Source organism: Carcharodon carcharias, chromosome 22, assembly GCF_017639515.1.
Source record: "Carcharodon carcharias isolate sCarCar2 chromosome 22, sCarCar2.pri, whole genome shotgun sequence".
Lineage (NCBI taxonomy): Eukaryota > Metazoa > Chordata > Chondrichthyes > Lamniformes > Lamnidae > Carcharodon > Carcharodon carcharias.
Genome location: NC_054488.1, coordinates 41,824,015 through 41,849,585, shown reverse-complemented (window position 1 = coordinate 41,849,585; position 25,571 = coordinate 41,824,015). Strand labels below are relative to the sequence as shown.

The following is a 25,571-nucleotide window of genomic DNA, read 5'->3' as shown; positions in this document are numbered from 1 at the left end:
GTAGTGAAGGGAAAGGTTTAAAGTGTAGTAACCTTTGATATACCTGACATGAGATTGCTTTATGCTGTCACTTTAGACAAAGAGCAAAAAATATTCAATTCTAAGTCCTGTCATCCCAGCATTTTATGAGCACAGGAAGTTCATGCATTAAAGACCAGCAGTAAAAGTAAAGCACAGCATGAGTTTCACATTCCATAACAGTGTTCTGACTGTGCCAATGAAAGAAAAAAGCAAAATTCAGACTTCTCTCGTGATAATGACATGATAGAAGATAAATATCAACATGAAAACAACACTTAGAAAGATTAGGGTAAATGTTCGAAAATATTTTATATTATTTCAAGAAAATAATCTGTTTTATGTGGGATTTTTTGGAACTTGCGCCTGTAGAAGACGTCTTGATTATAGTTTTGCTCTTTACTGTAGTATGATAGTATCTTCTTTGTTGGCTTCCAGTCAGGATCAAAATGTCAGAGCCTATCATTACCACTGCATGTACTTTGCATTTAGATGTACATCATGGCACTTCCTTTCCCTCTTGGAAGATGATTTTGGGTCCTTTGGTGCAATGCACTGTTTATCTAATCTATCAAATCATAACCAAAATATCACCTGCTAGACATTCTGTTCTTGCTCCTGCACTGTTACCTCTGCTGTTCCCCAAGGATCTATCCTTGGACCCCTCCTAATTCTCATCTACATGTTGCCCCTTGGCATCAGCACCCAAAAGCAAAGTATTAATTTTCACATGTATACTGACAACATACAGCTCTACCTCACCACTGCCTTCCGACCACTAATCTGCCTATTTCCACCTCTGCAACATCATCCGACTTCATTCCTGCCTCAGATCATCTGCTGATGAAACCCTAATTCATGCCTTTGTTACCTCTAAACTTGACTCGCACTCCTGACTAGCCTACTCTCCATAAGCATCAAGCCATCAAAAATTCTGCTGCCCATGTTCTTACTGATTCCAAGTTCGTTTACCTATTACCTCTGTGTATATTGATTGACATGGCTTCCAGTCAAGCAATGTTTTGATTTTAAAATTCTCATTTTTTTTTTCCAAGTCCCTCCATGGCCCCAATCCTCCCTATCTTGGTAATCTCCTCCACAAGAACAAAAGAACACAAGAAACAGGAGCAAGAGTAAATCAAATGGCCCAGCCTGCTCCACTATTTAGTACAATCATGGCTGATCTTGGGCTTCAACTCCACTTTCCCACCCACTCCCCATTTCCCTCAATTCTTTGAGAACTAAAAATTTGTCTGCCCAAGCCTTAAATGGGTTGACTGACGGAGCTTCCACAACCCTATGAGATAGCTGCACTCATCCAAGTCTGACCTCTTGAGGATCCCCAATTTTAATTTCTCCACCATTGGTGACCGTGCCTTTAGCTCCTAAGCTCTGGAACTCCCTCCCTACATTGTTCCACCTCACGACCTCTATTTCCTCCTTTAAGAGGCTCGTTAAAACCTCCCTCTTTGACCAAGCTTTCGGTCATCTTCCCTAATTGTGTCTTACGTGGCTCGGTGTCTAATTCACTTTATAGCACTCCTGTGAGGTTCCTTTGGGACATTTTATTATGTAAAGGCACTATAAGTGTTGATAAGTTGTTGTTTATGCTGATGGATTTCCTCCACAAGTATTTTTCATGTCAGGGATATTGATCTACTATAAAATATAAATAATATGCTAATGAGGTTTCTAATTAATTAGTTTGAAATTATTTCTCTTTCTGCCCCTCTTCCCCATCCCCACCCAACCACAGTCTGATGCCCTTCTGCAAGTTATTTTCTCATCAGTCAGAATATTGCCATTGGTGTGTGGGGGTGGGCCCGACATGCCGATGTGCAAAATGACGCAAGATGACATCAGGCGTGCGTCCCGATGTCATCGCGTGTCATTTAGATCTTTCGTTCAGCGGGTGCACGCTGGAGGCGGCTGTGCGCCTGCCGAACTGTGAATGGCCTGTTAGGGCCATTAAATAAACAATTAATGTTGTTTGCAATGCTACCCGCCCAACCTTAAGGTTTGTGTTTTTTAGGAGAGGGATGAGGTTTCCTAAAGCTTTTATTAATTAAATGATAAAATTTTCCCAAATATAAAAACATGTCCTAACTCATGTGACACTGTCACAAGAGGGGATATGTTTAAATAATTTTGTACTTTATTGGTAACAAAATATTTTAATCAACTTAATCTCCCTGAGGCAGCTCCATGCCTCAGGGAGATTTCTGCGCCTTCCTGCGTAGGCCCTGACTCAGCCTATTCTCCCACCCCTCACAGGGAGTGCTCAATGCTCCCAGGTGCACATCACACAGGGGTGGGCCTTAATTGACCCGCCCATGTAAAATGGCGGCGTGCAGCAGATCGCAGGTGACGATCGGATCCTCGCCCACCCCCACCCACTCCCGCCCAGCCTGCTCGACATAGGTAAGTTTCTGGCCATTGTCTCCATTACCCATAATTTCTTGAGACAATTGACAAGATTAAGCCAATGCCAATCTTGATTTAATCACTAAGAAATATACTAGAACATTAACTTGCCACACCTTTCCCTTCCTCTCTTTTCCAATGCCTAAAAGTTTACTACCTTAGTAACTGGAAAACAAGATAACCCCACTCCCCATATACAGAGACGCGGGTATATCAATTTTCTTAGCATTATTCTGTGCCCATTTCCCCAAAATAATTTTTAACAGCAATTGAAAATTCATCAATCTCCTTGAATGATAACCTGGGTAACTAGATATAGTCAATGCACCTTGACTATAGGGTTGGAAAGTGTTTGATACCTAACAATACCGCCTTGAATTTTTAATCATTTGTGTCTAATTCCAATAGGCTTTCTACCAAGAGGACAATGGTAACATCTTCAAATCGACAGTGTAAGGAACTTCTGTGCCTTTTGTGATTTCTTTCCAGGCCACTAATTAAGCTAAGTATTATCTGGAAGAAAGATGGGGTGCAGTTGAGAAGTGGATTCAGCGATTACCACCGGAAACTGACCATCCTACACCCGAAATTGCATGATGCTGGGTACTATGAGTGTGAAGCAATTCTCCGAAGCAGTAGTGTTCCTTCAGTCACTGCAGGGGCCTTCTTGTCAGTGCTAGGTGAGTGCCTGGAAAATTCCTGGACCTATAACGAGCACCTGCATAATGATTACAAAATATTCTGCAGGTTCAATTGCAAAAAATTTATAAGTCTGTATTCAGAATCAAACCGATTTATTTAATGAGTCGTTAAAAGAGGCTAAAGGGCTCGTTGCCTTCAAGGAACTAACCACTACTTTTTTTTATAATTACTATGATTTTTATAGTTACTGTTTTCAAAAGACTCCAGATTCTATCCATAGCTTCCCACTCACTTTTTAGATCTCATTTCCTTGTCATTCCAGTCAGATGCAAGTGTTCAGAATTCTTTCAGAATCTGCAAGGATATCACATTGCTGCAGCAGTCTGATGTTTCTGTTCTGACTGGACTGCAAAATGGTTCCCTTTCAATGTTTCTTTGTCAAAAGCTATATCTGTAGCAGATCTGCCATGACATTGCTCATGGTGAGCTAGAGGAGACACGTATTATGAAGTGTAAAGCATAATGTATCATCAAGAGCACTGATTTTTCTTAGTTGAATAAGTCAAGTTGCATTTTTATTGCAGAATTTTTTTCTATTTATTCGTTAATGGGATGTGGGCATTGCTGACTAGGTCAGCATTTATTGCCCATCCCAAATTGCCCTTGAGAAGGTGGTGGTGAGCCGCCTTCATAAACTGCTGCAGCCTATGTGGTGTAGGTACACCCATGGTGCTGTTAGGAAGGGAGTTAATGTCACAGTGTTGGTGATAATTTTAGTTTCAATCCATGAATACATGCATATTTGCAGAGAAACTGTATATCAGTTGCACTGATTACTGTAAAACTTAGCTTAAAGCATGCACTTTATCTGTTGGCTTGCTTAACCCTAAGACACCGATGCTGATGATGGGGAAAATGTTCCAGGTTGCAGGCAGGTATGAGGTACGATGCAGCCACTATAGTAGCACTGAGAAGTGGGGGCATAGCTATGTGAATTTATAGTGACAATACAGTAACTAGTTAGGCAGTTATAATACTGATTTCACAGCCTGTTATGTGTGTTTGTTCCATGACACTGGACCTCAATAATCTCTTTATAATTGGGATTAATTTTACTGGTTCATGATCTGGCCATAAAAGAAACCATTTCAACTTATGGGGCTTGTCACAACTCACTGGGGATAGTGCACTGCAATATCAAGCTCCACTGCTCCCCGAGCTGCAACAAATGTGAAAATGTTTGATCAACCCAACTAAGTGTTTAATTTAGGTTAACAGAATATAAGCACCAAGTTTGTAAACTTAATTAGTAAATAACTGTTTATTGAACAAATTGTCTTTGACCATTGGCAAAAGAAAGAAATATGAACTGCTAACTTCTAACTTTATAACCTAAACTCTATCCTTTCTTAACTCCCTATATATACATATATAAGACACATAAGACACACAAAACATGGATTTTAAGGGTGGAATAAAACAGTTCAATAGCACCAATTCTGGAGTACAGGATTTGGTGGGCTGATTTTAATCGATGTCTTCTAAATTCCTTTTGGTTCTTTGGTAATGACACGAGGTGGTCCTCCAGCACTTTCAGTCTTTAGTTCACTGGTTGAACACTTGCCTTTCAATGTCTCTAACAGTGATTTTCCCCTTTGCCTCTTGACAGGGATTTTCAAAGAGAGAACAGGTTAGAGAGAAAAAAGGAGAAAAAAACCAGCTAGCTATTATTGTGGAATTACTGGAATCCTACACACACAGGAGACAGAGGTTTTAGGTCTTTTTCCTTTCAGGGTAGGAGCTAATCTGCTACACTGCTCTTACACAAACCCTGGTCACCTGGTCAGGAGCCAATTAAAATATTGTTGACAGGCAGTGCTCCATTAGACCAGACTTCTCAGCACCATCCTGTCTTTCATGGCACACTCTGTTCCAGGACAGCAACATTGTATATATCCCTCACATTGTTCCAGTAGACATGTCCTTCATTGTAATTTTAATCCACAGTTCAACCGAAATAAAAAGATACGTTCTTTACAGGCTGGAAAATTGACTATTTTACCTTAACACAAGTCATATGATGAGGGAGAATATGGTTTGCAAAAGCTTTGAAATAAATCCTCAGAATAATTAAAAGAAAGTTACTTAAGATTTTACCAGTGATAATTTTTCCATTGTATTCTAATTCACATTTCATCAAGGAGGTAAACAGGAATATTCTCATTAGGTTCAAGAATTTTTTTTACTGATTAATATTAAAGTCCTTTTCTTCTTGCAGAGCCACCACAGCTAATTCTGGAACCAGAGCGTCACATTACAGTTGAGATTGAGAAAGTGGTGGATATTCCATGTCAAGCTCAAGGTAAAGTCATCAGCCAATCTACTGTTTATTAAACTTAGTTGGAGGATTGTATATAGCAGAGACTGGATATTAAGAGAAGCAGTATATTTGAAGTGTTCTTTCTCCTGGAAGCCATAATGTTGAGTGATCCTCTACCTGTGAATGAGTTACTCTTTTTAACTGAGTTTGCCAGGTGATACATTCCATTCCCTCAGATCCCTGTGCATTTAGATGAGAAATGAAATTCAGCACTTATGTGATTTTATTGAGTTGGTTTGAGAAATGTGATGCTTTTTTGAAAAATCGACAAATTCAATAACTGCCTGAAAAGCTGTTGCTAGGTGACATTTTTCTTTCATTTTAAGGCATAAAGAACACTCATAAACCCACTAATTAGGATCACAGACGTTTCAGAGTTGATGAATCATATGGACCAGAAGGTTCTAGGTTTAATTTCCTGTTTCTACTGAGTTAAATGATTTCACCCAGGGCAGGAGTTAGGATGTTAAAATCGGCTCAACCCCTTGGGGACAACAGGGAAACAGTGACCAAAAGTTAGCATTTCCAAATACTAGCCATTGGCCCTTTCTAGGAAGTTCAAGTATAGACATCAGAGCAAGGATCGGTTAAGCAACAATATTTATTATGGTTGAATAACCCACTGATGCTCACCGTCCATGTCAAACATGAAGACAGTTTCCTTGTCAAGGCACTAGATGGCTGACAGCATCCTTGCAGCCATATCCCGGTTTGAGTTGGCACCTGTGGGATCAATTTATTATTTTCCTTCAAATCCTTTCTATATCCCCTAGGATGAATCACAACATGTTACACTCCCATACCGCTGTTCCTTAATGTAATCTGTTGGAATGTGTTATTGCAATGAAACATGCACTGAGACCCCCACAACATTTGTATCTGGGAGGAGCAGAGAATGCAAAGTGGTGTGACATTAAGAGAATATAAATTCGGCCAGTTCAGATATGCACTGAATGACTAAGCTTGGACAATTTCTAAAGCAGTTGAGGTGCTGTTTGTGATGCAGGTAATGAACTGGCACAAAACAGCAATTTAACAGTTCCAGCCATTACATATTATTTGTTCAACTTTACAACTTTGAATATTTTCAATATTTTGATTTAAATTAATTCTGTCAAAAGCCTGTTGGATTCAATGCCTGCTATAATCTTTATTTATTGACAACCTCACAGAGAAGAGATCATGAGGCACATGAAAGATTACCAACAATGCATACTAAGCCTGTTTCCTGGAACTACTTTATTCAAGCATCACGCATTTATCAAAGATTGCAATGATTTATGTATGTGTTTGCAGGTGTTCCATTGCCAGTGATATATTGGTATAAAGATGCAATACAGATCACAAGGTTAAATGTCCCCAGATACAAGGTGCTGTCCAACGGCAGCCTGCAGATCAATGGACTGATGCCTGATGACACTGGCATGTTCCAGTGTTTTGCTAGAAACGATGCTGGTGAGGTGCAAACTTTCACCTATCTTGCTGTTACCAGTAAGTAAATTATCTTTGAAGCTATTCTGTGAACTAATTTAATCCACTCTTTTACCCCCTATCTTATTTGAGGTTTGTGAATTCATGAGTGATGCCCCAATTGTGCAAAACTAAACTTTCAACTGTAAAATTTTCTTTCACCTTCAGAAGAATTTTTAGGGGGACTAATGGTTTGGTATTGCTTTAGGAGCTTCAGGGTCCCTTATGGAATACCATGAATTATGGGGAGAATCTCATTAAAATTAGTGGAATTGTTTGATTAGAAAAAACTACCAGAGGCTGGATTTTGCCAGATGAATGGACATCCCAACTCTGGGTCATATGCGGGGTCGCACGGCTGTACAGGTGGCTGGTGGGACTTCCTCAGTGATCTTTCTACCCGTAGTCAATTAAAGTTCAGCAGGCAGGAGATCCAGGTAAAAATGGATGATAGGCAGGAAGCACCAGGTTAATGGATGGCATTATTTTTGAAGGCCAGTCTGCAGCCCTAATACAGGCTGCGCATGTGGAGAGGGTTGGAAGTTGTGTAGACCAAGGGAGCCTATGGAGGACTGGCTGGAGTCACAGGAAGGGCAATATTCAGCTGTAAGAAAGTTGTAATAAAACTGTGCCTTTGCCATGAGTTTTTAAATGATTTCAAGCCAATTATGCAGAAGCTATTAGCCACCCTATTCATGGAAAATAACAGAACAGCGGGATAGATCTTAACTGGCTGTTTGCGCATAAAACCAATGTTTGTAGGTCATTGCCCGCTATAGGTACCACCTGATTTTTCTCTGCCATTGTCCATCTGCAGTTAGATTTTTACCGTGGTGGCAAGACAAGAGCGTTACCCCGTGCAAGTGGAGCCCATAGGAGTGTTACAGGGTGGAGTCATGGCTTAAAATACTCCAGAAAATGATTTGCTGCTCCTCCCTCAGCAGGCATCCAAGATGAACTGAAACTCACATAATGTGAGCGACTGGTTTGTGCGCGTGGCTTTAACTCTGGAAATTTAAGCAGGGTCAGGCTCTTATCTCATTGGTCAATTTCAGTTGGAGGGTATTCCTGGAGATTTGACCACGTGCCATTTAATCAAGATAATCTGCAAATTTAATTGCATTTGCTTTATTGGTTAACACTTGGATCCTCTGCCATTGAGTATCTTTACTCATGGTCGCCAGCTGTTGTGCAAGAAGTTCTGAGATTCAGGAGGACCACCCATGAGCAGACAAACAAGGGAAACTAAGTCAGGGAAGAGGGGAAACCAAAGATCAGGAAGGGATTCGCAAAAGGGAAATCAGAGGGAAGAACTTTGATTCCATCAGTAAAGTGCCGAATATTAATGATTTCATGGAGTGGGAGGTAGGCACTGGAGATTCCACGGCCCATTCCAGGAGACCACTCCGAAATCTGGGGCATTTGGCAACCTTATAGTTACAATAGTGGATTGGGATCATGGATATTCAAACCAGTATGTTATGAACATAATCTTATTTATTCCATTATTGGTCATTAGATAATATACAGGATATATTAGGTAAAATTAACATCAGTTTACCATAAATAAAATTAATGCTTTCATAAAATAAATTTGGAAACAACACAACTTAGCAATACTTAGATTCATTAATGTGGGAACAATATTAATTATTTTAATGGTTGTTACAGGTATTCCTCCCAACATTACTAAGGGACCATCAGACAGCACAGTGATTGATGGGCTATCAGTCATCCTTTCTTGTGAAACGTCAGGCGCACCACGGCCAGCAATCACCTGGCAGAGGGGCAAGTATTAACATTTATTACTGTTGAATACGACACATTTCATGAGGGTTCAATTTCTTCCAGTCAGCTAACTCCAGCTTTTCTGTACTGCTCTCTTCCTTCACACATTACATAAATTTAATCACAAATTCTCAATCACCTAATGATGGATGCTGTATTTGGCCATGGCCAGTTGCTCAGAACTCATGAACATGACCACATATGCATTTGTAAATGTGTTAGTTTGGTAGAATCTTCCTCAATGTTCAGAGCAAAAATGTGCTCCTGGCCATTGCAGGTGGACTTATGGCTTAGGATGCCTGTGGTCAGACCCAAATGATGGCAGACTTTTACTTTAACCACAGATGACACCTAGGAGTTGGAGGTACCCAAGAAATCCTCTCTCCAAACAGAGTTTTAAGTCAGGGTTTTAACCGAGTCGGGATGACTTGGGAGCTCTTTATAAATGGCGGCTGGGACCCGATCCTAGGATTCCCTGGGTTTCCCATTTTTGGGGGCGTCTTTTAAGGTTATGGGCTGGTTCATGTTGCAAGCTCGCTCCCTGAACTCCTGACCTGTCTGGCTCCATTGCAGTGATAAGTATGTCCAAGCCTTCTTCAATTTTCATCAGGCCAGGTTTTCAATGAGCCATGGTTCATAGCCCCTCAGAGGTGTCATAAACCTTGGTATGCATGTGGGGACCTATAAAACGGTAAGTTTAAAAGGTCCTGCTCATGCTCTCCATGTCAAGGTATGCCCCCAACCCACCATCCATGGCCCCTTATGCCCTGCATGCCAAGGTATGCCCCAACCCACCCTCTTTGGCCCCTTATGCTCCACATGCCAAGGTATGTCCCCAAACAACCCCTATGCACCCTTTGCCAGGCTATGGCACTTCCATACCCATTCACCTCCCCTATTCAGTAGGACGTGTAAAAAGCTTTAATAAAATAGTCATTCATTTATAAAGATATGAAAAGATACTAAAGCCCAATAAAAGTGTCAATCATTCAGACCCTCTCAAATTTCAATAGCTAAAACTGCAAGCGCTTAAAACCTCTTTAACTTGTGTAAATAAACATCGTGACATTGACAGCTTGGATGAAAGAGCCAGAGCTGTCAATTAAGCAATGTTTTTTTTTTCTGGGGCACAGATGTTTTAACAGAAGTGTAGGGAGGGTATTCAAGAGCATGGGTTCTCAGCAACTGAAGTCACAGCTACCTATGATGGAACAGCTAAAATCAGGGGTGCCCAAGAGGCCAGAATTTGAGGAGACATCTCTGAGGGTTGTGGAGTCGGAGTAGATTGCAGGGATAGGGAAAGGCAAGGCTCTGGAGGGATTTAAAAACAGGATGGGAATTTTAAACTAAAGACGTTGTATGTCCAGGTGCCAGTGTAGGTCAGTGAAGGGGTAATTGGGAATGTGGCTTACGGTGAATTTAGTTACGGGCAGCAGAGTTTTGGATGACTTCAAGTTAACAGAGGGTAGAATGTGGGAGACCAGCCAGGTGTGCATTGGAATAGTCAAAGTAGCAAAGGCAAGAATGAGGATTTCAGCAGCCTATGAACTGAGACGGGTGAAGTCAGATGGTGTTATGGAGTTGGAAAGAGGTGGTTTTAGTGGTGGCGTGAATGTGAGGTCAGAAACTCATCTCTGGGTCAAGAATACCTTCAGATACTGGCTGAAGAAAAGCGGCTGAGTTTTTTGGCATAACCAATTGCCTAATGATTTTCATTCTGTAGAGGTGGGAATATTGTGGTTTCATATCATAGTTTGCGGGGGCAAGGGGTGGGGGGTTATTTTTAAAGAGCAGTTACCATTTCCACTTGATAGATTACCTACACGTTGGCTGTGCTAATGTAGAATGGACTGCAACCAGTATCCAATTATCTTTTTCTTAAACAGGAGAGAAAGTGCTTGCTAGTGGGTCTGTCCAATTACCTCGCTTTACACTGCTGGAATCTGGCAGCCTTCTAATCAGCCCTTCCCACATCTCAGATGCCGGGAGTTACACGTGCCTAGCCACCAATTCTCGAGGAGTGGATGAGGCGTCTGGAGATCTCATTGTGTGGGGTAAGAGATAAGATTGGTTGGCAAATTGAAGTACCTTCTTCCTGCAAATGCTCCATATTAAATCAGAAATTTGAGGAAGCTTGGAAATTGGTTGAGAACAATTGTTAAGTCCATGATCCAGGCATAGCTTTCTCCTTACTTGGATCCTTGAGTCCATAAGTACTAGGGCCGCAGTTGTGGTAGTTACTCAACAAAGAACAACAGGATATGATTTTGAACAAAGCAATATTGTGGTATTTTGCAGTACACGCTACATGTGATATTTGAGCTGGAGGAATCTCTATTCTAGAATCAGTCTATTCTGTGTATGCAAAGTAGGTATAGTTAGAATAGCATGGAGAGCCAATCAGAATAATAAATATTCATGTCAGTAATGAACTGAAAGGCGTTTATTCATTGCAGGATTTACTTTGCATCTTTGATTGAAGGTTTTCACTTAGCTTTGTCTCATTACAAAACATACTCAGGTGTGCTGTAATGTTGACATTTATCCCTAAAGCCCATGATACATGCCTGCAAATTGGTACACACAATTATCAAAATAGCTGCTGTATTTGCCTGAAGCTGACTCTGAAAGAAACAATACTAAAATGGGACAAAACTATAATCCAATGAGCACAAATATTGGGTTGGATTATACACTTCCCCAGGGGGCTGGTTGGCAGGTGGGTGAGGGCGTAAAATTGGGCACAATGCCATGGGCGTTGTTCTCAGTGCATATCTGTCCATCCCCACCACTGCCCCTGCTGCAATTTTATGCATAGTGGAGAAGGCGTTGGGCAGCCTGCCCACCAGTGGACCAATTGAGGCCCTTAAATTGCCAATTATTGGCCACCTAAAGTTCTCTTCCCACTGCTTCTGTAATTTTTCCCTCACCGGGCGGAGGCCCACGACAAGTGTGAAGCCCAGCAGTTTTCACTTTGCAGGCTGGCAGTGGGCAAGGAGTGTGCGGGAGGTACCTCCTTTATGGGCCCCCTAATCAGAGGCCCCTCCCCAATTTATTCCCCTCCCTCATTTCCCTTCCTCTATAGTCTGTCCACCTCGGTGGCCACCCCCCAACCCCCTCAGCCCCCTCACTGGGGCCTGCACCCGAGCCTCAGTGATACCCCCTTCACTTAGCTCGATGTCTGGCTCCAGTGACGTTCTCCATCGGTCTGGATAAGAGAGTAAATGGTATAGAAAAAGCAAAACTGAGGCATAACTACAAATTATACCATGACAGCGGGACTAGGAATGTGGGCACAAGTTGTCAAAGAGAAAAATTTAGGGTTGATGTTGAGGAATTCTTCAGAGAAAGAATGATCAGCATGTGGAATTGACTTCCAGGTAAGGAAGGCAAAATTCTTGGAATCTTTAAGAAGCAGTTGGAAACTGTACTGCTGTATAGTTTTACTTTAGATGAATCAGTTAGAATGGGTTAAATGCCCTACCTCATCTGTATTCATAATCTGTTTTAGCACACTGTACAGACAAATTTACAAATAATCTATTAACCTGTCATTATACAGACCTATGTGCTAACACCACTCAGTGCATGAAGCGATTGTGGTCAGTAATTTATTATAAACAGAGAGGCTGTGTTCTATTCAGACCATGTTTTGAACTGACCGTGATCTTTTACAATACTCCAGTATAAAGGTTAGTTTTTGGTTGCTGAAACCAGAGAAGTGCAAACCCTAGAACATGTGAATAGGCACCCATTCTTACATTCAATTCGATCAAGACTGATCTGTCCCTCAAATTAATTTACCCACCTTTGTTCATATCCCCGACACCCTTATCCAATAAAAATCTTAAACTTGAAAATTACCATTAATAACCCAGGATCCGCAGCCTTTTAGAGAAGTGAATTCCACATTTGCACTTCTATTTGTGTGGTGAAGTGCTTCTTGATTTTACATGTAACTAATCTAGTTCTAATTTTAAAATAATTCCTCTTTGTTCTCGATTCTTCCACGGGATAAAATAACTTTTCCGTATCTATCCCATCAAATCTCTTTATCACTGTAAGCATCTCGATTAGAGAACCCTTCAACTATCTAAACTCAAGGGAATACAACCCCAGTATATACAACCTGTCTTCATAATATAACCTTTTAAACCCTGGTATCATTCTGATGAATCTGCACTGTACCCCCTGCAGCTCCCCTTCCCCATCTGTGGTCAATTTATTCTTCCTGAGGTTCAGTGCCCAAAACTAAATACAGTTCTCCAGATGGGATCTAACCAAGGGATCTGTACAGCTGAGTTCCTAACCCTTAGAAATCCTCTTGTGAGATCATTAGCTATTTGAATACCTTTTGTACCTATTCACTAGCTCTTATTAATTTGCATACAGGGACATCTAAATCCCTTTGCTATAATAAAAACAGAAAATGCTAGAAAAATTCAGCAGGTCTGACAGCATCTGTGGAGAGAGAAACAGAGTCTGTATGACACTTCTTCAGAGTGAAAGAGAAGTAGAAATGTGATGAAATTTATACTGTTTAAGGGCGGTGAAACTGAATAAAAGGCCAACGATAGGTGGGGGCTAAGGAGAGATTGACAAAGATGTCATGGACAAAAAGACAAAGGGAGTGTTAATGGTAGTGGTAAGGGCTAAAGAAGGTGCTGATAGTGGCATAAAGGTAAGAAAGCAGAACGTGTGAATAGCAGAACAAGGGTAATCACTCTGTGAAAGAACAACATGGACCAGATAACAGATGGACCCTTTGGTGGTGGGGGGAGGGGCGATGATGGGGGAAATAGGATGGAAAAGGGGATAAAAATGGGGTTAGACAATGAATAAAAATGAAAATAAGTGGATAAAAAAAAAACAAAAAAAAATTTTTTTAAAAAGGGGATTAAAAAAGAGGTGAAGATAGAGGTTTATGGTCTGAAGTTGTTGAGCTCAATGTGAAGTCCGGAAGGATGTAAAGTGCTAATCAGAAGACGAGGTGCTTTTCCTCCAGTTTGCATTGGGCTTCGCTGGAACATTGCAGCAGGCCAAGGACAAACATGTGGGCATGAGAGCAAGATGGTGTGTTGAAATGGCAAGTGACAGGAAGGTCTGGATCATGCTTGTGGACAGTCTGAAGGTGTTCTGCAAAGTGGTCACCTAGTCTGCATTTGGTCTCCCCATTGTAGAGGAGACCGCTTTGGGAGCAGTGAATGGACTAGACCAAATTGAAGGGGGTGCAAGTGATGCACTGCTTCACCTGAAAGGAGTGTTTGGACCCTTGGACGGTGAAAAGGAAGGAGGAAAAGGGGCAGGTGTTGCACCTTTTGCAATTGCATGGGAAAGGGCAATGGGAAGAGGATGAGGTGTTGGGAGTGATGGAGGAGTAGACCAGGGTGTCCCAGAGGGAATGGTCCCTACGGAATGGTGACAGGGGGATGAGGGGAAGATGTGTTTGTTGGAGTTGGCGGAAATGGCGAAGGATGATCCTTCAAATGTGGAGGCTGGTGGGGTGAAAAGTGAGGACAATTGGGTCCCTATCATGGTTCTGGAGGTGGTGGGAGGGAACTTGTGAGGACGGAGGTGCAGGGGGATGGGTCGGACACTTAAATCACTTTGATTAAATCCCTTTGCCCTTCTACAGTCTTCGATCTCTCACCAGTAAAAGAACATTCCCTTTTGCCATCCTCGGATTATACGTGGATGACCTCACACCTCCACACATTCAATTCACCCTCTATGGCTTTGCTCACACAATGGGTGGAATTTTCCATGCCCGCTGGCGGTGGGCTTGATCGGTGGCGTGAGCGGACAATATGGCGTGATCGGTTACACGACGGCAGGAAGGCAGGTCACGATTGGCCGCTCGGCCCGCTGGTGGTAGGCAATATTTCCCGCCATCAGTCGTCGGGAGCCTCACTGTAATACATCAGCATATCATTATCAGGCCATCCTGCCAGGCTCTTGCACCCCCGCTGGACCATCTGTCCATGTCGGCGGGAAAGCACACCGACGTGTTTCACAACAGCACAGAGGCAACGTGCACTTGGTTGCCTTCACTTTGGGTGAACTGGAGGTGAGTGAACAGCAGAGCTCACCAGGGTCGCCTGTTGCTTTGCAGGCTTCAGGGGCGCTGGGGGGTCTGGGTTAAGTGCCGCCCTGCCCGACTGGTGGTGGTGGTATTGGGGGTGGGGGGGTGGCTGCGGATCAGGGGTCAAGTGCAGCCCTGACTCTGAGGTGCATTTTGAGAGTGTGGGTGAGCACTGTGATGGGACTTCAGGGAGAGTAGCTCCAGATTCCTCTTCAGAGGTTTCTTCGGAGCTTGAATGGAGGCCCTGGGTCAAGGACTCAGTCAGCTGTGTGGCAGATGTGCCTGAAAAAGCAAGGAGAGATAATTAGTGCATGGCAGTGACCTGTGAAAGAGGACATGTCACTCACATCATGGTTCTCTGATGGATGTTGCACTGCTGGATCCTCACCTGGTAGAGCAGCACCAACCTCATCATCAGCACAAGACCGGTCCCGGTCATCGCCGACCAGCTGGATGGCTGTGTTTTCAAAGGCCATGAGGACCTTGATTTCGGGCATTCCGTCACCACTCTGCGGCCTCTCTCTTGTGTGTCAGCTTGTCCTGCATGAATAGAGATAGAGAAAGTGTAAGCAGGACGCCTGCCAGGGCAGATGACAAATATGTCTGGCCTGTGTGAGTGTGCAGTGGTCCCATGGACAGGATGAGGACAATGACGGTGAGTGTGAGAGAGTGAATGGTGATGTCCCTTGAACTGACAGTGAGTGTGGGCCCTGTGGATGTGTGATGGGTTTGTGAGTGTGTGAGTTGAGTGATGAAATGAGTGACTTACCCTGGTGGCATGGAGGAGATCATTCATCCTCTTGTGGCACTGGGTGGCTCTCTTTTGCAGGGCACTGACCACCGCTGCCATCGTCTCTCGAGCCGGCTTAGTGCTGTTGCTGCCCATCCTGTGGCCAGAGCGGGGGTGAAAGACATCCCGGCGGGACTCCACGACATCCGAAGGTCACTCAAGGGACGCGTCGCTGAACCTGGGGGCTGCAGGCTTCTTCAATTTCAGGGCTATGTCTTTCATGCAGCTGTGGTGAGCTGGAAGCACTGAGATGTGTGTTTGCGGCTGGACTTTTAACATGGCGCCCAGCGTGATGCAGCAGCGGGGTAATGGCGGGTGGGTGAATGAGAGCCCACCCGCTATGGAAGCAACGTGTATCCTGGGAATGCATAAATAATGAGTGGGTCCAGGATGATACGATGTGAAAGCCCGCCATAGCAGCCGGTGGGTAAAATGTCATTTTACCCGCCCTGTCACAAGAATGCAAATTTGGGAAAATTCCACCCATTTAGACTGATAATGTCGTTTTGTAACTTTCTGACTCCATCCAAATTTCTGTGCCTCCTAACTTAGTGTCATCTGCAAGCTTGGATATGCAACTCTCAATTTCTACAAACAAATCATTAATATATACGGTAAAAAGCTGAGGGCCCAGCAGAGATCAACTTGTCACATTCCAACCTATCAGAGAGCCTGTCCTTTATTTCTACTCCCTTCCTCTCACCTCCCAAGCAATTACTGACCCATCTCATAAGGTTGCCTCAAAATCCATGCACTTTCAATTTCACCAACAATGGAAATTCCCTATAGACAACATCTCTGAATCTCTGTCATGAGGTTTTCTTAAACATGGTGACCTAAGCTTGTTATTTTCATTAAAATAGAGCAACTTTGCAGTAAGTGTTTTGGCTGCCTCTTCCATAGAGTTAAACTAATTTGGTGGCAAAGAAATTGAAATAAAATTAAAGAGAACACGGCAATAGGAATAGTGACACTTCTGGACCAGGTAAATTTGGACAAAGTTATCATGATTCCATGAGTTTGTTTTATATACTAGTGCATGAGTTAACTATGCCATAATGTAAACTTACAATGTAGCGATGTAAGATTACTGTTTAAGAGTCTTCAGAGTGGACAGCTATCTTAGAGCGCCCTCTACTGATGTTGTGTGAGCACTGTAACATTCAGGTTCAGCATTCAGTATTGGTCTTTTGGACTTGATGTTTTCAGAAGATCCAGATTCAAAATACCAAGTCCAGGGTCTCTAATGTGTATGAAATTCAGTTGCTTCTGGGGAGGTGAAGATACAAATACTGTAAGTGTAATATCTGTCCTGCGTAACGCAGAGGGAGTGATGGAACAGTCTTCCACTCTGAAATTACTGGGGGACCACTCAACCAGTACAAGTCCTATGGAGCAGATCCCCCTACTTGCCCTAGCCCCAAGCTGGAGACCCCATCCCAAATCATGGTTGAGATGGGTCTGTTGCATTTTGAAGGCACAATATTGACATCTGCTTCAACTTTGCTGCTGGAATTGCACTGTGCTTCTCTGATGACAGAGTCACCTAGCAAAGCTTCCAAAAATTCCTCCTCTTCAAATGTTCTGCCATTGGAGAAAATGGGTGTCTTTAGAGAGATAGTTAATAGATACACCCTTTCTTTGCTAAAGGCTTGGGTTCACACTAGGTCTCTGTTGAGCCTCAAGGAAAGTATGAACAACAAAGTTTCCGTGGAAATCTGGGGAAACCATCCAAGTGAAGTTCCCATCCTTGAAATCATTGAATTTATTCAAGGCCGAGTTAGATAGATTTTTGATAGACAAAGGTGTCAAGGGTTATGGGGGGCAGACAGGAAAGTGGAGTTGAGACCACAGCCAGATCAACCATAATCTTATCGAATATCAGAGCAGGCTCGACAGGCCAAATGGCCTATTCCTGCTCCTGAGTATGTTCCTGTGTTCCCATGTTCCTATCCTCTTTACTGGGGAGGAGGGGCAAACAGAACATCAGCACACAATCCAAATGAGCAAAGGTGGAACGATCATCCCCAATAAGATGGGATCCCAGTGTAATTGGGTTCAACTCTAAATTCCTGCACCACTTCCCCCCTCAATCATAAATTTTCAGATTTGCTACCTTAACCAGCCTGACCTACAATCCTTGTTGGTGGAGGTTGTTATTTTTTGGAAGAAAAGCCTTAAGGATCAAATTTAATAAAAGATAACTGGAGATCAATATGTTAATAAGAATCTAAATAATAGTAAATCTTAATTTTTATAACTTGTTTTACAGCTCGTACTCGTATCACAAATCCCCCACAGGAACAAAGCGTAATAAAAGGAACCATGGCAGTCCTAACCTGTGGTGTGACCCATGATCCCAATGTTGTCATCAGGTATGATTTTCGATGAGATTTCTAAAAAAAACATTGGCTGCAGTCCTTGGTCTTGGTTTTTCCTTTAGCTAATAATGAAATCTGTGGGATCCATGTTTATTTCTCAGAAGGTGCACAGTGCTGAGCACTGGAATCCCCCCAGATTTCAACTACAATTCTGGATAGCCGTGCAGAAAGGTTATATCTGTCCATTACTCCTTATGGTTATTTACATCTGTCAGTTTTGGAGATCCAACAATGAAGCAAAATTATCTTCCAGCATTTCCTTTCTGAGGTTCATAGATTACATAACATGAAATGAGGCTCAGGATGGTGCAATTTCCCTGCAGTTGTGTAGTTTACACTCCAATTACAGTGTTCAATTTTGCTGGAAACTTCAAGGGCTCTAACCAGTTGTTGTCCTGTTTAAAAGGGAAGCACTGAGTTGAAAAGGGCAAGAGGGGATACTTGTGGGAACTGCCAAGTCAGACCGGCGGATGGCATCAATGCTGTGATTGGTCAGGCTACAACACCGAGCCACAAGAAGCATATTAGTGACTGCAAAATTTGGGGTTGGATCAGTATGACTGCAAGTTGGGTGGACTCAATGGCAGATGGTGGTGATGGTGATTCCCCTGCCCCCATGCCTGAAATCATAAATGTATTGAAGTTTGCACCTGTTAGGTTCTCATTTATTATACAGCACTTGGGAAAGTAATTGCAGTGGGAAGGACAGCTGTTAGGTAAAAGGCACTATATTGCAAAGCCAGGAGACATGAAGCAGGTCACATTAATCAACAAGGATGCAAATTACACAAAAATAATCTAAAACTGCTCTTTAGCTAGCTAAAGTCTATTATCAGCTGTGATCTAATCAATTCCACTGAGCTAGTGCAAATGATTGTCAATTCCAGTGCTCTCCAATAAACTTGCAGGCCTATTCTCGAGTTCTGCAAAGGGCATTATATTGAATTTATGTCTCAACTCACCAGATCTAACTTTCTTACTGTTGGTGCTCAAGCTAGAACCACATAATCCATTGGAGCATTGGCTTTCAAGAGCTGAGTGAGGAAATGCCCAGCCCTGAAATGTTCTCCAGTTATGTTCCATCAATTAACCAATGAACCAAAACAAAAATCTACAATCAGACCTGTTGAGCTTCTGGTTGGTGATTGCTATTGGAAACAAGTATCAATGATGGAAAAGCAAAAAAAAAAAAAATTCTCTCAAATATACTACTTTAAAATGTGTTAATCCTATGATATTTTGTACTGTGGCATTCTCTGTCCTTCTTATGCAGACATGTGTGGCAGAAGGATGGGGCTATGATTGATGTGGACGCTATTCCACGTATGCGACTTGATGAAGCAGGAACATTGTACATCTCTCAGACCTGGTCAGGAGATATTGGATTGTACACCTGCAAAGTGCTATCAGTAGGAGGAAATGACTCTCGCAGTGCTCAGGTCAGAGTCAGGTAAGTGAGGAATTTGATTTAATAATCCTAAAGCACTTGAATGCCACATTCATGCCATTATATTCCTACAGCAAAAGTTGCCTGGAGCAACCTTATAGCATAAATGACCCTGTGTCACTGCCCTTCGAGGCACCAAAGCAACCGCTCAAGTGGAGGTTTTGTTACATTGTATGTTGTCCTGATAGAAATATTTAAAGAATAAAGAGTGTTTAAAGAATAAAAGGCATTTAAAGAGGTTACTGGAAATATACTAAAGGCACTGTTAGGTACAGATAAAAACTAATTAGGAAAAGGGATAACGCCAGAGGATTAGCAGGCAGCTAAATTTAATTACTATATTTAAAAGAAGGTGGGGGTGGATCATAACAAGTGCTGGGAACTGTAGACCAGTTAGCTTAGCATTAGTGGAGAGATGGATAATGAAATCATTACTGAAAGATGCAGCAAGTGGAAACCAAAAATATAACAAAGAAAAGTCAGTACGGATTTTAAAAGGGTGTGGTCCTGCTTGGCCAACACGAGACAGGAAAACAACACAAGAGAGAGGAGCAGGACAACATCACACAGCCCATCAAACCTGCTTCACCAATCAATACAATCATGGCTGATCATGGGCTTCAACTCCACTTTCCTGCCCACATCCCATATCCTTTGATTCTCTGAAAGACCAAAACGTTTGTCTATCCCAGCCTTAAATATACTCAATGATGGAGCATACACAATCATCTGAGGTAGAGAATTCCAAAGATTCACAACCTTTTGAGTGGAGAAATTACTTCTCTTCTCAATCCTAAATGAACATTGCCTTATCCTGAGACTGTGCCCCCGTGTTCTAGATTCCCCAGCCAGCCGAAACAACCTCTCAGTGTCTATCCTGTCAAACCCCTTCAGAATCTTGTGTATTTAAATGAGATCATCTCTCATTCTCCTGAACTCCAGAGAGTAGAGACCCAATTTACTCAGCCTCTCATCATAGGACACCCCTCTCATCTCAGGAACCAATCCAGTGACCCTGTACTGTACCGCCTCCAATGCAAGTATATCCTTCCTTAGATATGGAGTCCAAAATGGCACACAGTGCTCCAGGTCAGGTCTCACTAAACCTTTGTACAATTGTAGCAAGGTTTCCTTACCTGATGTACTTCAATCTCCATACACTAAATGCCAACATGTCATTTATGCTCTCGGGCAAAATTGTCCCAGATTTGTACTAAGCGTGTTAGCAAGCAGCAAGAGAGGAGTTGCCACCATTTGAGTCGGAGCCAAGGAGACGGCAAGAATCTTGGATTTAGTGGCAGCAAATTTGGTCACCACTTTAGAAACTTGATCAAATTACAGCACATCATCACCTACACCATCTCTCCCTTTAAACAGAAGGCATTTGCAAATTATTTCTCAAAAGACATTCCCAATACATGGAGGCGATTTAAGGGTCAAGTGTTCCAGATTGTTCCTCCATTTGTAGCGTTGTATCTTATTTATACATGGGGCAACCATGAACATGAATTGTCAATGAGGAAGAACCCAGCTGATTTTGCCAACGACAAATGGACGGTGGTATATGGAGGGGATCATTTCTAATGATGTACCAAGGGAATTCCTGACCAATTGCTCACTTTCACTGGAAAAATTGACTCTGTTCAAAAACAAAGTATTTATGGTGTGTAAAAAAACCAACGATTTACCTGTGACTGCAATGGCAGCTTCTCACGTATTGTTCCAAACCTTCCACATTAATTATACATTCCCGAGAAACATGCTGTTTCCGTGGCAGGTGGGCACTCATTTGCCCGCCACACCATCACCTCACCGCTTCATCACGCCGGGCGCCACATTTAAAGTCCAGCTGCACGCACACCTCTCAGTGCTTCCAATCCACAACTGCTGCAAAGAAGACATGACCCTGAAAGGCAAAAAGACTGCAGCCCCCAGGTTCAATGACGCATCCCTCGTGCACTTTTTGGATGCATTGGAGGCTTGTTGTGATGGCCCGCTCTGGGCGCAGTATGGGCACCAACACCACTAATCTGGCTTGGGAGGCGATGGCAGTGGTGGTCAGCACCAACGCCCTGCAAAAAGAGGACAGCTACCCAATGCCGCAAGAGGATGAATGACCTCTGTTCTGCCAGGGTAGGTCACTCTTCTCATCACTCTCAACTCTCACACTCTGAAACCCATCATGCATCCGCAGGGCTCTCACTGCCAGTTCAAGGGACATCACCATTCACTCTCTTACAAACATCTTCATTGTTCTCATCCCATTCATGGGCCACTCACCAGCCTCACATGCCAGGCACACTTATCATCTGGCCTAGCAGGCGTCCTGCTTAAAATCTCTCCATCTCTGTTCATGCAGGAAAAGCTAGCACACAAGAGGCAGAGGTCGCAGACCAGAATGCCTGAAATCAAGGTCCTCACAGACTTTGAAAACAGAGCCATCCAGCTGGCCGGCGAGGATCTGGACCATCCCTGTGCTGACAGGGAGGTCAGAGGTGCTCTACCAAGTGAGGATCCAGCAGGGCAACATCCATCAGACAACATGCTGTGAGTGCTGTGTCCTGTTTCACAGGCCACTTTCATGCACTCATTATCTTGCCTTGCTTTCACAGGCACATGTGGGAAATAGCCAAGGGAATCCATGACCCAGGGCCTCCAATGAAGCCCTGAGGGAAGCTCAGAAAAGGAATCCGCTGAAACCCTCCTTGAAGACCCATTACATCGCTCACCCACACCCACCTCCAGTGCAGAGATATACATCTCAGTGGGACCTAGCTTTAGAGTAGCCTTGGGATCACAATCTGGTGAGCACATCATACTTTCTGATCTGCAGCAGGCGGCGGCAGGGACTTCCGAGGCCTCAGGCAGGTGGAGGATTGCTGGCGACCCAAAAATTGCTGAGTTCGAGTCAGATGATGAGCCTCTGGACTCGATCATGTCATAATTGCTGGAGCTGCAAAGGCAAGCTCGGGAACACTGCATTCCTCAGATTATCAGGCACAATGGAGGAGTCCATCCGTCTTCAGGCTGAGATGATAGTGCTGGCATGCCAATGCACCGAGATCAACAGCGATAGGATGGCGGCTGCCATGGAGACCTTGGTCAAGGACTTTGCTCCAGCACTGCTGCATGGGCTGAACTCCATCGCTGATGCCATAGTTGGCCTCCAGCAGTGTGTAGGTGAGAGGGGTGCAGGGCAGCCCGATTTAACTCCAGCTACCCCTTCTCCTCAAGGAGTCAGCCAGGGGCCCTTGGGCACCCGTCAGGAGGTGGATCAGCAGGTGTACCCCCTGGGGCCATCCATTCAGGTGACTCCAGAAGTGTCTGGCCCATCCAAATCTCCTCTTCCTGCGACCCCAGCAGCTCCAGGCCAAGGAGGTTGCCACTGCCACACAGCAGGACCCCAAAAGCAGGCCGGTGCTCTCCAGGTCTCAGCCCTCCAGAGGACACCTGCCTAGTTCATCACAGACAAGGCGTAGCAGTCAGCAGGTGCTTGCACCTCCACTGTGGATGTCCGAGGAGCACCAAGACATAGCGGCAGGGTTAGGAAGGCTAAGAAGATGTAACTCTTTTGGAGTTAAAACAATTAAACTAAATTAACAAAATAAAGGATAAATCAAGCACAGCCCCTAAGTCAGGTCAGCTGGAAAACCAAGGACAAAGTTTAAAGGAAACTTACAAACTTTAAACCAAAATGTGATTAAGGGGATCAATAAAACACCCCAGTTCCCGCGGTGCCCACCGAGCACAGAAGGCCTTGAGAGTGCCGGCAGACACCACGTGCTCCCTCTCCAGCGACACCTGGCTGCGAACGTAGCCGCGGAAGAGGGACAAACAATCGGGCGGGACTCCCCCCTCGACCGCCCGCTGCCTGGACCTGTTAATGGCCAACTTGGCCAGCTAAGAAGATGTTGTTGCACAGCCTGGGCACAAGTGTTAATCACTCGTACATAATGTTCACTACTGTCAATAAACTCTCAAGGATGTCTCCCTGCCTAAGGCTCCTTGTTCTGATGAGCAGTGTTCATGTCACTCAGATGTGAAATCTTTCTGCACAAGATAAGGCAGGTGTCTCAGTCCAGGGCCTCTCCTGTGTGCTCTGTGCAGCCTTCAGACCAAAGTGATGGTCCGGCTTCACGCACAGATTACTGATGCCTGCACCTCGATGATGCATGTCATTGTTGCCAGAATGTCGTGGACAGATGTCACAGAGTTCCGTCATTCTCTCCATGTGCTCTCAGCACCTTTAAGGTGGGGCTGGTGCCCATTTCTTCAGCATCTGTGACCAGTGATGCTGTGCTCCTGAAGCACTCAAGTTCTGCAGGCGGACGAAGGATCAGATGCTTTTAAAGTTTCATGGCTGCATCTCTATGATATGAGCCTAATCACAGAGCACAAGCGAGCTGCCCTTGAGCCAACAGAAGTCAGACATTCTTAGAGGATATGTGACGATCTATGGAGTGTCCTCACTGCATGTTGTCATCATCCTCCACAAATCTAGCAACTATGAGGGCCTCCAGAGTGCAATTGCCTCATCCGGCCAATGCGAGGGCCTTATCATCATCGCCTTCGAGGAATTCCTCACCTTCACCAACATTGACGACCTCCTCATTGGAGGAGGCCTCCAGCTCCTACATTTCTTCTTCAGCCAGCTGCTCTCCCTGTTGCAATGCCAGGTTGTAAAGGGCCCAGCAGGCAACAACGATGCATTGTGGGCTATATTGGAGGGCTCCACCAGACACCGGAACCTCATTTTCAACATCCCGATAATCTGCTCCAACAATTTGCAAGTTGCAGCATGAGCCTAGTTATACCTTTGTTCTGCTGCAGTCTGAGGCTGCCGCATGGGTGTCATCAGCCATGTCCTCTGCAGGTAGCCCTTGTCCCCGAGGAGCCATCCCTGCAGCCTCTGTGGACCCTGGAAGACGTCAGGGATCTGTGACCGACTGAGAATGTAGGAGTCATGCACACTCCCTGGAAACTGTGCAGACCTGCACGATGAGTTTGTGGTGATTGCCCACCAGCTGCATGTTCAGCAAATGGAATCCCTTGCAGTTAACTTAGTTGACCCCGTGTTGCAACGGAGATCTGAGCATCACATGAATGCAGTCTATGGCACCCTGCACCTGTTGGGAAACCTAAGCTCTGGGCAAATCCAATTGCTCTTGCATCCTGGCTCCCCTGGTCCCAGGCGAATTGCACAAAGTTGTGTGCTCTTGCAAAGATGGCATCCATGACCTCATGGTTGCATTTATGGATGGAGGCTTGTGATATCCCACAGAGGTCAATAGTGGAGCCCTGAAAGTAGCCACCAGCATAGAAATGGAGCATCGCAGTCACTCTCACAGTGGATGCCCTCCATGTCCCTGTGGCACCAAATCCTGCAGTAGCTGGCAGATGTGATTGACCAGTTCCCTAGGCATGTGCAGTCTTCAGCAACACTGGTTCTCGGTCATCTGCAGGAATGAAATGCGAAGTCTGTAGACCCTCGGTCTAGCTAAGCACCGACCAACAACGGCTCACTGTGGCTTTTTGGCAGCGTGTGCGGGAGCCCCAGCTGACCTTTCTTCCAGAGGATGCTGCTGCTCCCTCTGCACAGCCTGGCACCTCTGTCGCTCTCTTCTCCGTCATCTTCGCTCTCTGTACACCATGAGGCATACAACTTGGTCACCCGCTCGATGATCCTGATGTACTCCTCCTGCAGAAGGCATTCTGGGTAGGCATTGGTATACTAAGAACCTCTCTTGGTTAAATCTGAAGGCCCCTCAACGCATCTCGGAGAGTACTGTCCACCACTTGTATGGCCAGAGATTAGTGCGCTGCATGGCTACCCAAAACCTAGCCCACCTCCGACTGATTCCACCCGACCGATTGGCAGCAGCTTTGCCCACTGGACTGCATGCTGTGCTCTCAGCTCAGGCACAGGCATTCTCCTAACCCGCACTGCAAGGCTGCACTGTTAGCTTGAGCCATGGGGGAGACTGTTCCAAATCGGGATGATGACATTGCAAGGGGGCTGTGAGCGCCTCCACCAGTGACTGCTCCATGGTCAGCTTTAGCAATGAGATTGTACAATGTGCCCAGTCATCCAACTGCTCTGCAGTCCACTAAAATGCTCATTAGTTTGCAGTCTGTGCCCAAGGGGTGAA

General features: G+C 44.3%; 2 protein-coding genes across 2 annotated transcripts in view; both read left to right on the top strand.

Annotated features, from left to right (window-relative positions):
* Window positions 1-25,571, top strand: part of LOC121293629 (protein sidekick-2-like) — a 941,309-nt gene that overhangs the window by 623,749 nt on the left and 291,989 nt on the right. The window contains exons 7-13 of the mRNA XM_041216767.1: window positions 2,932-3,122; window positions 5,363-5,446; window positions 6,761-6,955; window positions 8,606-8,722; window positions 10,609-10,776; window positions 17,867-17,969; window positions 19,249-19,425. Coding sequence (XP_041072701.1) covers window positions 2,932-3,122; window positions 5,363-5,446; window positions 6,761-6,955; window positions 8,606-8,722; window positions 10,609-10,776; window positions 17,867-17,969; window positions 19,249-19,425 — 1,035 coding nt within the window. The remainder of the gene's footprint in view (window positions 1-2,931; window positions 3,123-5,362; window positions 5,447-6,760; window positions 6,956-8,605; window positions 8,723-10,608; window positions 10,777-17,866; window positions 17,970-19,248; window positions 19,426-25,571) is intronic.
* Window positions 20,587-21,006, top strand: LOC121293940 (cytochrome b-c1 complex subunit 8-like). The gene has a single exon (XM_041217419.1). The coding sequence runs from the start codon at window positions 20,587-20,589 to the stop codon at window positions 21,004-21,006; it is 420 nt and encodes a 139-aa protein (XP_041073353.1).

Excerpts from the sequence above, each read along its gene's own strand:
- LOC121293940 (XM_041217419.1), top strand. The coding sequence starts at position 20,587 with ATGCCAACATGTCATTTATGCTCTCGGGCAAAATTGTCCCAGATTTGT.